General features: G+C 39.8%; 1 protein-coding gene across 3 annotated transcripts in view; it reads right to left on the bottom strand.

Moving 5' to 3' along the window:
- LOC101172250 (serine/threonine-protein phosphatase 2B catalytic subunit gamma isoform) overlaps window positions 1-13,915 on the bottom strand; it is a 29,057-nt gene that overhangs the window by 13,642 nt on the left and 1,500 nt on the right. For all 3 annotated transcript variants that reach the window (XM_011479569.3, XM_011479570.3, XM_011479571.3), the window contains exons 2-4: window positions 10,234-10,431; window positions 9,152-9,276; window positions 1,017-1,128 (exon numbers count right to left, since the gene is read on the bottom strand). In XM_011479569.3, the coding sequence (XP_011477871.2) occupies window positions 1,017-1,128; window positions 9,152-9,276; window positions 10,234-10,431 (435 nt within the window). The remainder of the gene's footprint in view (window positions 1-1,016; window positions 1,129-9,151; window positions 9,277-10,233; window positions 10,432-13,915) is intronic.

Here is a 13,915-nt window from a genome sequence, read left to right as displayed (position 1 = left end):
TGAATGTGTGCATTTGATGTAATTTTAACACTTTTAAAGTACAATAAGTCATCGTTATGCTGTTGCTAATAAATGATTCGTGGTAGTTTTGCTGATGGTCTTGTCCGGTTGATACGTGGTGAGTTTCTGCTTCATGCAGGCGTTGAGACTTTAAACGTGATCTTAGGTCTGAATGTTCTGTAGATGTGAGACAGACTGATCACATGCAGACCTGGAGCCAAACACACACTCACGCTGCAGTGAGTGACGGGCAGCGGGGTTTACGTTTTTGCCATCCCTGCGCGATTCACCTGCTGCCCCCCCCCCCCCCCCCCCCCCCCTTCTCCCTCACACATCCCGTCCCCGCAACTGCGCGCTCTTTCTCAGAGACGGGAGCGCGCCGTTTTAGGCACGGCAATTCACAGGTTTCCGGGTGGTACAAACTCTGTGAAATAATAGATAATAGTAAACTGATAGTTTTCTCTCCAAGCACCGCTACTACTGCGCGCATCTGGCTTCGCCCAGCGCCCGAGAAGGACTGGTCTAATGAAAAAAAAAGTATAATTAAAGATTTGTCTGCGAGCCACATGTGACCATCAAAAGAGCCATATATGGCTCGCGAGCCATAGGTTCCCGACCCCTGCTCTAGCATTTCAACTCGAACAGCAAAGAGGCAGTTAGAAGGAGACTTTCCTGGTGATGAGCTGCCACATTTTCTGACAGGACTTCTTGAATGCCCCACATTCTAGGAGGTTGTCCTACTTGTAGAAATCTAGAGTTCTTCATGTAAGGTATCACTCCACAGTGATAGTTAAATATTTTCCTATTGTGCATTTTAATTCTACATTTGTCCCAGAGACATTTAATAAAGAGAGGAGAACTAGTGAATGTGGCTATGTGTGTATTACAAATTAGCAATTCTAACTGGCAGATGATGCCTGCGAGGCAAAAAAAAAAAACAATGAACCAAGGTGAAAGGAGAGCAGAATCACATTAGAGTCCTTGGACTTCATATGGCTGTGAAGGACTACACTTACATTCCTGCTTGAAGGTGAAGTACTCTGTGAGATGTCGGCACTCGTGGTTCCCACGCAGAAGGAACAGAGTCGTGGGGTGGTTAATCTTGAGAGACCACAGATAGAGAACGCACTGGAAAACAAAACAGCAAAGGAAAGAAAGACATCAGATATGCACCCTTATAACTAACAGCAGATCTTATACAATAGAAAGACAAATATTGTTGAAAGCACAGAGCAGAAATCCATCTTCCAAACCCACTATGTTCCTAGGGTTACGAAGTTGCTGGAGCCTATCCAGCTGCTGAAGGGCAAAGGCAGACTAAGCCTTGAACTGTTTGCCAGTCCATCACAGGGCAACACAAAGACCAAATAAGCACACACACTCACTTTCACAACTAATGGACAATTTAGAATCACTAGTTAACCAATAAAGCCTGAACTTATGAACCCACACATGCACAAGGAGAACATGTCAACTCCACAGCCGGGATTTGAACCAGGGCAAATCATCATTGTGAGGTGAGTGTGCCAACGACTACATCAATGTGCAGTCTCACCCCTGAACGATATACCCCAAAACTGCAAAGGTCATAACCAATTGCAGACTTAAGAAACACGGCTTTTAAAGCTTTTTAAGAATCAAATTTAAAAGGATTTATGCTAGAGTAACAAGCAAACATATGTTTAACATTAAGGAGTAGTTACATTTATTTTTCAATACTTTTAGTTGCATGCAGACGTTATATCAGGCCCATGGAGGACAGCCGCTATGCTGATGTGGCCCTTGGTGAAAATGAGTTTGAAACCCCTGCTTTAGATCCATTTCAAGGCCATTTAAAGGCTGGATCTGTCCTTTGCATTCTGGGGTAAAACTTTTACACATTTTCTTTTACTCTCATCTTAGTCTCATGTGAAAACTTTGTGTTCTTTGTTTCTGATGGATTGTGAACATGACATTTGTGTTTAACCCAAGTAACCTTGACATTTACTCACAATTTACCCATCATTGTCCTTTTACTCTATGTAATGCTAACATTAAGCATCAGGTATGAAAGCCCGCTGTGGAAAGAGGCTGACAGAGATTGGCTGATCAGTCTAACTTTTTATCTTTATAAACTATTGAAAAGTTTCATTAAATTTTTAACGTCCAGGTGTCTTAATTCCAATGCATGAACATAAAATTATTCATTTTTTAATCAATATATTTGAGTGATTGTAAATTGAATTATGTGAGTTAACCACAAATACAATTTTGGCACTATAAACCATTATCGAACCAACTTGTTTGACATTCAAAATAATTTTTTTTTCCTCAAACCACAAAAAAAAACTCTAACAAAAGCCCAATCAAGACAAATTTCCTGTCTGCCGCTCACAAGATAGTGATGAACAGCAAATGCTTGCCATGAGCCCATTACTGACTGGCAGCAACAATAATCTGCTAAGAAATTGCTGGAAAAAGATGCCACGGTAACATAACCCAGCAGGTGTGCTTTCACATAGCTGATTGTGAGAACAAAAAGGAAGAGGAGAGCTAGAACGGACCTGTCCCCATCATTTATGACACTAAGAAGAATACTGAAGAGTAAAGTTTAAGTGAATGTGTTGGGGGAACTTGATCTTATCTGTGCGGAGGTGGAGAAAGGGCTGTGTCTTGTGGTGGCTGGAAGCTGACATGGGTTTTAATGAGAGCCCTCAGCTCCCTTGTAACCAGTGACTGTGTTGGAGTCTGAGTGGGGGAGGTGGACAAATGAAACGGCACAAAGGCAGGCATGAATGCTGGCTACTTTCACCTCAAAACTCAAACATGCATTCATGCACACTCTTCAGTTTAGGAGCAGGGACAAGGCTGAGAGACAGTGTGCACAGAAATACACTTCTAGATCAAAGAGAATTTCCTGCAAAGGTATAGGAGGGGGGAAAAAAGAAAAGAGTGCGCTCATGTGTACTGACTTCAGACTTGAGGCCAGCAATGGTAATGCACTCCTTAAGAGGCAAGAATCTTTATGTTACCTTGGTAACCACATCCTGATATCCTTTCTCCTATATCTGTCTTGTTATTGTGCTACTGGAGGGAGGAAACCAGCCTTTCAAATGAAGACACATTTAAGGCAAAGTTTTACAAATGAAATAAACCAGAGGCTTTTAAGTCTTGAATTTGTCTTTTAGAGAAACAGCGATAAGAAATGTTTAAAAAATGCTTTAGTTTTTCACATTTTTATGTAATCTTTTTGTTCAACCCATGAAATAAAAGCTGAAAGTCTGCACTTCAATGGCATCTGAGTTGTTTTATTTAAAATACACTGTGGTAATGTACAGAGACAAAATTAGAAAGAATGTGTCTCTATCCAAATATTTATGGTCCTGACTGTATTTCATACGGTCTACCAAAAAGGTCTAATCCAAATATCTTTTCTTACATTCTGTCTCTTACAGTTGAAGTATATCAAGGATGACCATTACAGACCTTTTTAAGAGGGACAATTTGCAGAATTTGTAACTGGAAATTACTGTACATACAGGGGTGGATAAAATTGATGGTACCCCTCAGTTAAAGAAAGAAAGTCCACAGTGCTCACTGAAATGACTTGAAACGTTCAAAAGTAACAATAAATTAAAATGTATTGAAAATGTATTAATCAAAATCAGCCTTTACTTTTGAGTTGTTGATTAACAGAATTATTTAAAAAAACAAACTAATGAAATAAGGCTGAACAAAAATGAGTGTACCTCCATAAAAGACTGATAACTAAATGCCCAGGGGGTCATGATGAACTCAGGTATGTCCTTTAATTGACATCACAGCTGTTTTCAAACCCATGATCAGTCAGTCTGCCTATTTAAAGGGAGAAAAATAGTCATGTTGCCGTTTGGTGAAAAAGTGTGAACCACACTGAACATGGACAACAGAAAGCGAAGGAGAGAATTGTCCCAGGACATTAGAAACAAAATTATAGACAAACATCGTAAAGGCAATAAAACCATCTCTAAGCAGCTTGAAGTTCCTTTGACGGCAGTGGCACATATTATTCAGAAGTTTAAGACCCACGGGACAGTAGCCAACCTCCCTGGATGTGGCCGGAAGAGGAAAATTGATGACAAATTGAGGAGACGGATAGTTGGAACTGTATCCAAAGAGCCAAGAACAACCTCCAAAGAGATTAAAGGTTAACTCATAGATCAAGGTACATCAATGTCAGATCGCAACATTCGTCATTGTTTGAGCCAGAGTCATGGGAGACGACCAAGGAGGACACCACTGTTGAAAGGAAATCATAAAAAAGCCAGACTGGAATATGCAAAAATGCATGTTGACAAGCCACAAAACTTCTGGGAAAATGTCCTTTGGATAAAGGAGAGAAAACTGGAGCTTTTTGGTAAGGCACATCAGCTCTATGTTGGTAGACTCAAAAATGAAGCATCCAACCAAAAGAACACTGTCCCTACTGTGAAACATGGAGGAGGCTCAGTTCTGTTTTGGGGCTGCTTTGCTGCATCTGGCACAGGGTGTCTTGAAGTTGTGCAAGGTCAAATGAAATCTCAAGAATATCAAGGCATTCTGGGTAGAAATGTGCTGCCTAGTGTCAGAAGGCTTGGTCTAAGTCGCAGGTCATTGGTCTTCCAACAGGACAACGATCCAAAACACACAGCCAAAAATCACCAAGAATGGCTGAGAGAAAAGCGTTGGACTATTCTGAAGTGGCCTTCTATGAGCCCAGATCTGAATCCCATTGAACATCTGTGGAAGGAGCTGAAACATGCAATTTTGGAGAAGACACCCATCAAACCTGAGACAACTGGAGCAGTATGCTCATGAGGAGTGGGCCATAATACCTGTGAACAGGTGCAAAAGGCTCATTGACAAATACAGAAACCGTTTAATAGCAGTGATTGCCTCAAAAGGTTGTGCAACAAAATATTAAGTAAAGAGTACCATCATTTTTTTCCAGCCCTATTTCTTTTTTTTTTACATAATTCTGTTAATCAACAACTCAAAAGTAATGGCTGATTTTGATTATTTAATTTTCAATAGATTTTAATTTATTGTTACTTTTGAACGTTTTAAGTCATTTCAGTGAGCATTGTGGACTTTCTTTCTTTAACTGAGGGGTTCCAACAGTTTTGTCCACCACTGTATTTCGCTATGCACGATGCGTCTTGCAGTTTCCTTGAGACACATTCAAGGGGACTCATGAGTGTATTGTATAATATTTGTAAGGATAATGGAAGTTACACTAACTTATAGCGTACAGGAGATGCTGTCGTACAGTGCCCTTAAGCTAGACTCTGGTCAATAGTAAGGTGTGTGTACTGGTTCCTTACTGGCCAAGTACAAATGCTGCACACGTAGGGTGTGCACGTGTCACGTAAGTGCCCGTAGGTCTCCGTTTCTGTTGTGAAGCAGTAGGGGTGAACTGCCATTTTGTTTATGACCGTTTTCTCCTGTTTGGTTAGGTTCAGGGAAATAGGTTTAATTTGATTTCCTTGTTGTTTGATTGGAAGTCAAATAAAGCATTTGGCATTTGAGTTAGTGGTGTTTTCTTTTCTTATTTTTGCCTTGACAGTGACTCAGACCGACTTAGACCAATCACTCAGGGCTCCAGATTGCGACCATTTGGTCGCATTTTGCGACCAAAATTTGAGAGAGTGCGACTGAATTTTACATCCAGTCGCACATGTGCTACCAGTAAATTTGCCTCCCCCACCCTCCGTATTTTTTATACATTAAACGTAGAAGGGGCACGTCAATGATCGATGAAATGAGCAATGAAATCATCAATGAGACGCGAGCGCACGCCTGAGGCGGCCAATGCGTGTGAGAAGAATAGGGAAAGTCACTGCAATTGGCTAAAATATGTGGAGGGGGCGGGGCCTAGAGATAACCGAGTGCGCGTAAACATCTGTGGGAAGGAAACGGAGACAAATATCATCACAACCTGATATGTGCGTCTGAGCAGTGACGTGCAGTCAGGAGAGGCAGGTGAGGCACAGCCTCACCTGTCATTATGGGAAGAAAAGAGAAAAAATAAACTCAATTATTATATTTAATCAGTAATTTGTGCTTTGCAGTCATTTTCCATTTAAATGTACCATTTTTGGGTGTTTTTTCTTTTCAAAATCGCTGAATTTCCGCATTTGCCGTTCAGATACTAAGAAGTGACGTGCGATGAGGCACCAGCCCGCTGAGCCTCACCTTGGATTGCGCAATACCTATGCAGTCAGACGGTACTGCTGTCTCTCTGTATGTCTGTTCAATCACTTGTACTATATGAGCTGAGTTTACATATTTTGGCAGATGTATATGATGTACAGTGTTTGTTTTTATAAATAACTGTATGTGAGGGACGTGTTTCTTGTGCTGAGCGCTAAACGCCGGCAAAAAAGCCGCTGGGTGAGGCCAGACATTCTCGTGCCTAATGTTAGGGGGCGCCGGTGAGCCCTGAGATTATGACGCTAAAAAACAATAGAAGAAGTGATAGCAAGCGGCAAGTCATTTTCTTCAGAAGGAGCTGCGTACAGACTTTATTTACAAGTAAAGGTAAGATGATAATAACGTTTGTGCTTTTTTCTATGCTGCAGTTTGTGTATGAAAAAAAAACACGGTGAAATGATATTTTAAACAAAACACGTTAACTGTTGTCAATTAAATAGTGAATAAGTTACTTAGTATGGTTCATATGTTTGTAAATCTGACTGATGACGTCAGTGCCTCACCAGCCATTAACCTCACCGCACGTCACTGCGTCTGAGCTATGGGCAAGCGAATTATTGATTCGTTCTTTCGACCTGCGGCTAGTGTACCAGTGCCAGAGTCTACAGCAGGGGTCTCGAACTCGCGAAGCAAACCACTGTTCTCGTGCGCGGCTGTTACGGCAGCACACCGCTCCCGCGGGAGTCGGGGCAGCTGAGGAGAATAAATGTCCCACACCTACATACCTGACAGCTAACGGAGCTGTAACATTAAAAATGTGTGAGCGACAACACGATTTAGTCTTAGACACATTTAAAACACATGGGGAAAATGCAACGATAGACGTGTTTAAGATGAACCAGCGCCCTGGGGGTGGGGGTGGGGCATGAAGGCGAAGCTGCAGCGAGACTGAAGGAGAACAGGAAGTTGTAGTCCTTAACATTCAATTTAGTTTTAATATGCCTCTCCCCCTAAGTATGATCTGTGATATTACATCTTTTATAATTATTTTAATGTTTTGTAATGGATGTAGCCTTTTTTAATCAGTTGGTATTTTAAATTATTTTAATTGATCAGTGAACTACAAAAACCCATCAGGACACATGTCCCATAATACATTGTTTTGTAGTCTGTAGGGCAGCTTTCAGTCAGTTCAGTACTAAATTTCCAGCTGTGTTCGCTCAGGTTGGGGTCTTGCGCCCCTTTCTCGTGATATTTTTGTTTTGATTGACAGGTGATGTTAGAGCAAAAACAAAAATATGTCTCACACCAGGTGATCTGTGCAGTGTTGCGTCCATCTGGGTGATCTCAAATTATTGTGCATCTTGGGTGCACCTATTTGGTGTCGCCAACATGTATTTACATCCCCTAATATTTACATACATTTAAGTATTGTTTGAAACTGTGAAATGACCGAAAGGTTACTACGGTAATCACTTCGTTACTAAAAACTTTTTTTTATTCTAAATGTATGGTATTTTGTTTACTATTTGTACTGTCATTTGTACTGCGATGCTGCTGTCAGTTTACCTTGTTTTTGCGTCTTCAAAAGTGCAGAATAAAATGGGACACTGAATTTGGAACAGGGCATTGTAATTTCTGCATCTATTATTAAAGTATTTATTCGTAATACAGTGGAAATTAGTAGATCTGGTTAGCATGTTGATTTACGGTATGCCAATTTGCTCCTAGTGAAAAAAGTTAGTCTGGAGCCCTGTCACTGCTTACTGACAATGTCTGGCTCCAGCATGGCAGCGTCCATACAGTAAAAAAATGGTGACTGAATTGACTTAATTTGTTTTGGAACCGGACATAAGCCATTTCTAGTACTAATCAGGCAGTGAGTTCTGAAGTAACCTTGGTTCTCTAAATATGAGCTAATAATTCATATCCTTTAAAATCTAATTCCCACAGAAAACTGTATCTCACATACATTTGACATCTCTTGTGCTCTACAATCAACAAGATTACCTTATGAAATCACAAGGCAAAATGAAAATCGATCATTCTTTAACCTTTTATGCAACCTAAGTGTTGCAAAAGTAATGTTTTTATCATGTAGCTTTTCCCAAAACAATGGTAATCAAATTCCCTCCGCAACTGCTTGAATGTAAAACCCACTCCACTCATCCGAGCAAAGATGATCGTAGGAGAAATGGAGTCGCCTTTGTGCAGCTACAATGCAGCTGTCTGTCTATTCAAGTCGCTTGCCTTATTTTTAACTGTTCTAAAAAGGCATGTAAGATCGGTGCCCTTTAGACACATCACAAATAGAATTTCCCTGCAAAACCCATTTGGTCCACAAGTCCAACAGTTGCATTCAAGGTTTCCCACAAAAATCTACTGCAAAGCATGATGCAAACCCATCAGATTAACAGCCTGACATTTAAAGGGAAAACGATCACAAACCTACATCGTACACTTAGATGAAGTTGATTTTTAACAAAGGTTAATCTTAAAAGATATGGGGTTTCAAGCTATTAAACAAACTCATCAATTTTCTGACAGATCTTTTCTTCCCTTCCAAAGCTCTCACTGCTTCTAGCATCTTACAGTGACATTAACACAATCCGAAAAATGGCATCAAATTTCACTGAGGTGTAAAATGAAACCTCTCGAGTGGAGTGTGCTCAATTAGAAGTAGAGTGAAGAAGGAGGAGAAGAACATTTCACAAGCACAAGTGTAAGTAGAAGATAGTAGCAAATGTGCAGTAATAAATAAAAAACACAATGTCAAGTTCCTGTTTTCAGATAACTGAAAAAGTAAAGATGATGACATCCTTAAACAACAATCAGACCCAACTTATAGTCGCTCTGCAGCTCACCACATTTCAAATAGGCATTTGTGAACAGCTTGACCGTTACTGTATCTTGAGTGTTTTCACTGTCAACATAAGGTAAAATGTGAACTGCCACCTTCACAACGAAAGCAAAGCAGTTTTCATTCCAGCCCCCGACTTACCTCAATACTGAAGTATCCTCGATCTACGTAGTCGCCAAGAAAAAGATACCGTGTGTTGCTGGGCGATCCCCCAACTTCAAACAACTTCATAAGGTCATAGAATTGTCCATGGACATCACCACATACTAAAAAAAAAAGAACATCACACTGTACTGATCATGTGAGAACCACTCATCAGTTTTTCTTGCTGGATGGGTTGCATGTTGAGCTTGACTCACTCAAAACAAACCTACTTAATAAGCAAATTACATTAGCCCAGCATAGTTAAATAAGCACAAGCCTTTTACTACTTTACAGGAGACTTTTTTACATTTGGAGTGAACCACATCCCTGAACAATTACAGATTTAGTCACAAAAAATTCATTTTTTCCATTTTAAAATGATAAAAATTGGGCTTAACTATGTCTAAACTGGAACAATTAGGTAATAACAATCTAATGTTACTTTTTCAGAGCCCTGCAATAACTGTGATATGAATTTTGAAAACATAAATTAAACTGACAAGTTACAGGTGCATGCTATAGCTCAGGGGTGCTCACACTTTTTTGGCGTGTGAGCTACTTTTGTTACTTTAAGTTAAAGAAGTATTGTCCAATACAAAAAAGGTAAATTCTTTTTCATTATTACCATTGTTTACTCAGGAGGTGCGATGGCTCATGATTTTTTTTTTCTTGCCTTTTTTTCCTTTTTGGTTAACGCTACTTTTAAACAATACAAGGAATTACAGTTTATGCTTCATCCAAGCCATTATTTTTCATGCATAAAGACTTAATAAGCTCATATTTTTTTTATATGCAAGCTTTTTCATTCATGCTTTGCAGAGTTTCTTTCTAAAAAAAAAAAAAAAATGTGACAGAAGCCAAAAGTGTTGGAAAATCTACACTCATTCTTAAATAATGCCCAGTTACCGAGCTAGCAACAGTGATAAAAACAAAAGCACAGTTTCCAACGAACAAGAACAACCAGACAGAAACAGTGCTTGGGAAAAGATAAGAAGTTTTTTTTATTTTATTTTTTTACTTATTCCTTGTTTGTTGAAGCAGTAAGCATAAATGTGTTTACAAATGTATATAAAACCTACCTGTAACAGGTGCTTCCACTTCTAGCATGCACTTCTCCTGCCGAAGAATGTTGGCCCCATCATTGACTATTTTCAGAGCTACGTCCTCCTCCACCCTCCCTTCTTTGACCAGATGATTGCGAAGCACCTCAGAATTGGGCTTACCATCTTCAAATAATTCTTTTATTGTGAGCTTATGTTGTGGGGGGTATGGCACGGCTGTTGGTGAGAAAACAGAAAGAAACACAACAAAAGGACGTTTATTATCGCTGTTTTTACATATCAATCAGACTTAAGAACACAGCTCTAGGGATACTAATGTGTCATTAGTTAACTATAACCGCTTAAATCGTTGACAGATGAAAACTATGTATTGTATGAATCATTTTGAAAGTATCAACCTCAATTCCTGGACATAAAAGAAAGCTGGTAAACGCTGTCTATTACCTCACACACCATTTTAATGCGTTGAAATTACAAGATGTGATTTCAGTGAATGTGCCATAAGGAAGACACTGACACAGGAGTAGAAATACATCCACCTACACAATCATGACAGATGAGAGACGCGAACAACAACCAGCCAGAGGCACCACACCTCACTTAACCTCCCTCCTCTCCCTTAGTGTGCTGCTCCACACCACCTACACAATCCTTTTACCGCCATCGCAAAAGGTCAGCGCTTTCAAGGCTGACACCTGAGAGTTTCACGATCAAAACACAGTAAAGAGCAGAACAAGAAAAACTGGACAGTTTATCACAGAAAATCTTTCACAGGAATAAATACTTCTTCAAAGACACTGACTTCCCTGTCCTGACATTGATTAAATAATATTTGCAGGTCATATTTTGCCTTTATCGTTGATGCAGGGTCCAAAGGGTTTTCATACACTCTAACTCGGATAAAAGTTAGAGTTACATTGCAGTTTCTGTCGATTAGAAGGACACTATTTCATCAGCAGCCTCGTGATTTTAAAAAGTCCATGAGCAGATAGCTGCAGATTAATCTTAACTTGCTCAAATGAACAGCAGGTGTGATTCCAGTTCTGTCACTCCCAGCATGGAAAACAGACAAAAGGGATTACAGATGGTATCCCTAATGACAGGCCACACAGAAAATGCATTACTAATTACCTATTGCATTAGATAAATTATGTAGAGTGAAATTTAGGGCAGAAACACACAGATGCACAATGTGACAGGTTCGTTTTTAGAGGCTTAGAAATGAGAAAATGTACAGGCCATCCGTGTTTAGAAATCCTGATATGTTTTGTGTGTATTTTAATGAACACATCCGATACATTTGTCATAAAAAGTGAAACTTTTAAAAGAATTTAACTTCTTTCAATACAAGTAGTAGCAGTGTAACAAAAAAATGATTTCAACTTGTTTTACAACCACGTTGAACAAATGAACATGACATATTTTTAGTGTTTTATGTGAGTGCATTTTCTGATTAGTTTTCTGTCATTTGACTGCAGCGGTCCTTTAACTTTATCTTAGACGCTTGACCATAAAAACGTCTTGTTTTTTTTTACAGTCTTCAGCGTTTGTTTTAACTAAGTAGCTGCAACATTTTCTCAAAACATAGCTAGAAAAGACGTCGAGTGTCTGAGTGAAAGCAAAGGTTGCAGGTAAATGGAGGTAAGCTACAACAGAAACAGCTCTAGTCTGGCTAGCCTTTCCTGAGGACAAGCTGTCATGCGTTGACCACTGTGGTATAAATAAACAGTAAGTGCTTCCAGGCCTACGAGGCACAGCCACAAACTGAGCTGTAAGCTGAGGTACGAGCCTTAAGAACAGATTAGGTAAAGCCTCTATTAGCGAAGGCCTTCCAGATTCGGAGGCTGTTTACTTAAAAGCCCTGTCACACAGAGGGAAGAGACCTGTATGAACAAAGAAAAGGATGTATGAAAAGACGAGGACAGAATGGGACAACATCCACTGCTTTGGGGTAACCAGACGGTGAAACATTTCAGGCAATCACTGTTTTGACCAAATTTATAAGCATTTTCAAGAAGTTCAGAAGTAAATACCTACAATGGAATAAAAAAATGATGGTCCAAAAGAATCGTTATTTTCAATTAGAATTATTGTTTTATTATTGTCAAAAAAGTAAATCAAAGTTAAAGAAAGTATGAATACAATGAGCATTTGATATCTTATAAATCACATAAGTTATTCTATAATTAAAAAAAGATGATAATAGTTTTGTTTTTGACAGCAAAATGTTTAAAAAAAACAAAAAAAAAACAAGAAAGAAACAATAATAGAAGGCTGCTATCATTGTGAGAGCTGCTTCTTATTAGACTGCCTGACCTAATTAACATCAATGTTTGATGAACTCTTCAAACCACAGCCACAGTGACCCACTGCTGCACTGCATCATCACCCACAGTCTGGCAGGACAACAAACAGCGCAAGAAACAAAGACATGACTATCTAGCACCCCGCCTGCCCGGGGTAATCTGTTATTCTACAGTGATATGAGCCTGCGTCTACAATATGTTCACTATTGTTTCTAAATCAGCACAAAAGAGGAGGCTTGAATTACAAAGATGCGGCTGGGTGGAGATGAATGGAAGGGGACTGGGGCTGTATGAATCATGAAGACCACTTCAGATTGCTCGAATCATCAATGAATGCCCACCCCCAAAAAAAGCTAAATAGCCAGGATGGGAGCTTATTCAACATCTCTGTCAGTCAGCAGGAGTGGGGGTGAATGCTTTACCCTCTTTTCTCTCTTTGATTTCATTTAGATTTTAACCCGTTGGACGTTAAAAACCCACTTCTATGATCGTCTTTTTGGCTGATTTCAACATGATCTCGTGGTATTTTTCTCATGATGACGGACAGATATGAAGAAAATCAAGCTTAGAATTATATTTCTGGGTATCTCTTTATTCAAATCAGTGGCAATCACAAGCAGACAAAATGAATGCCATGGAAAAAACTTTGTAAATGTGACGTAGAAGCTACCATGGCAAACTCCGATGTTGCTCGCCATTTTTGTTGCACCGCTAATGTCTGGTTGTGAGGGGCTGTAAACTCGCGCAAGAGCATGTAAACAGATGGATGATGGGAAGGGGGTGTGCTTACTCCATGCCAACAGTCCTGCTCACAACTCAGAAGTGAATTTCTGATGAACTTCTGCCGCTCTGCAGAAACTATGTCCTAGAAAATGACAGGGTTTTTGGATTTTGCCTAAAAATGGCATTATCATTATTGAAAGAACACTTGGAAATCCTTTAAAAAATCTCAAAAGATGTTTGGAGTGGGTCTTTAAATGAATAGGTTTTGCATCAAGCAAACTTTAGCAGCCAAATGTACTTCGACGCAGCCATGTGGCATGACATTTCTGTCAGTCAACTGTTTATTTACACAAGGCCAAGAGAGAAAACACCTCAAGCAAGTGATGGTGCAAAGCAGAATGTGATAGTGCTGACCACAGCTACTCGTGTAACTGTTAACCAGTGTTTTACAAACGACTAATGTTTGACTATTTAAAGGCAAAAGCAGTGGACAGGTGGGGTCCCATCATATATTAAAAGCTTTTAGCAAAGCAGTCTGCCCTTGTACAGTTCCCATTCTCTTTCTCCACACTGTGTCTGGTCATGCTGGGAGCATCACTGGGGAGATTCTTTCCACAATTAACTCACTCTCCCCCCTACTCGCTTACACTCCAGCATTCCAGCCCTCTGGC

The sequence above is a fragment of the Oryzias latipes genome, chromosome 9 (assembly GCF_002234675.1).
Source record: "Oryzias latipes chromosome 9, ASM223467v1".
NCBI classification, from domain to species: Eukaryota; Metazoa; Chordata; class Actinopteri; order Beloniformes; family Adrianichthyidae; genus Oryzias; species Oryzias latipes.
The sequence above is the reverse complement of the archived record's forward strand: the minus strand, read 5'-3'. Positions and strand labels throughout refer to the sequence as shown.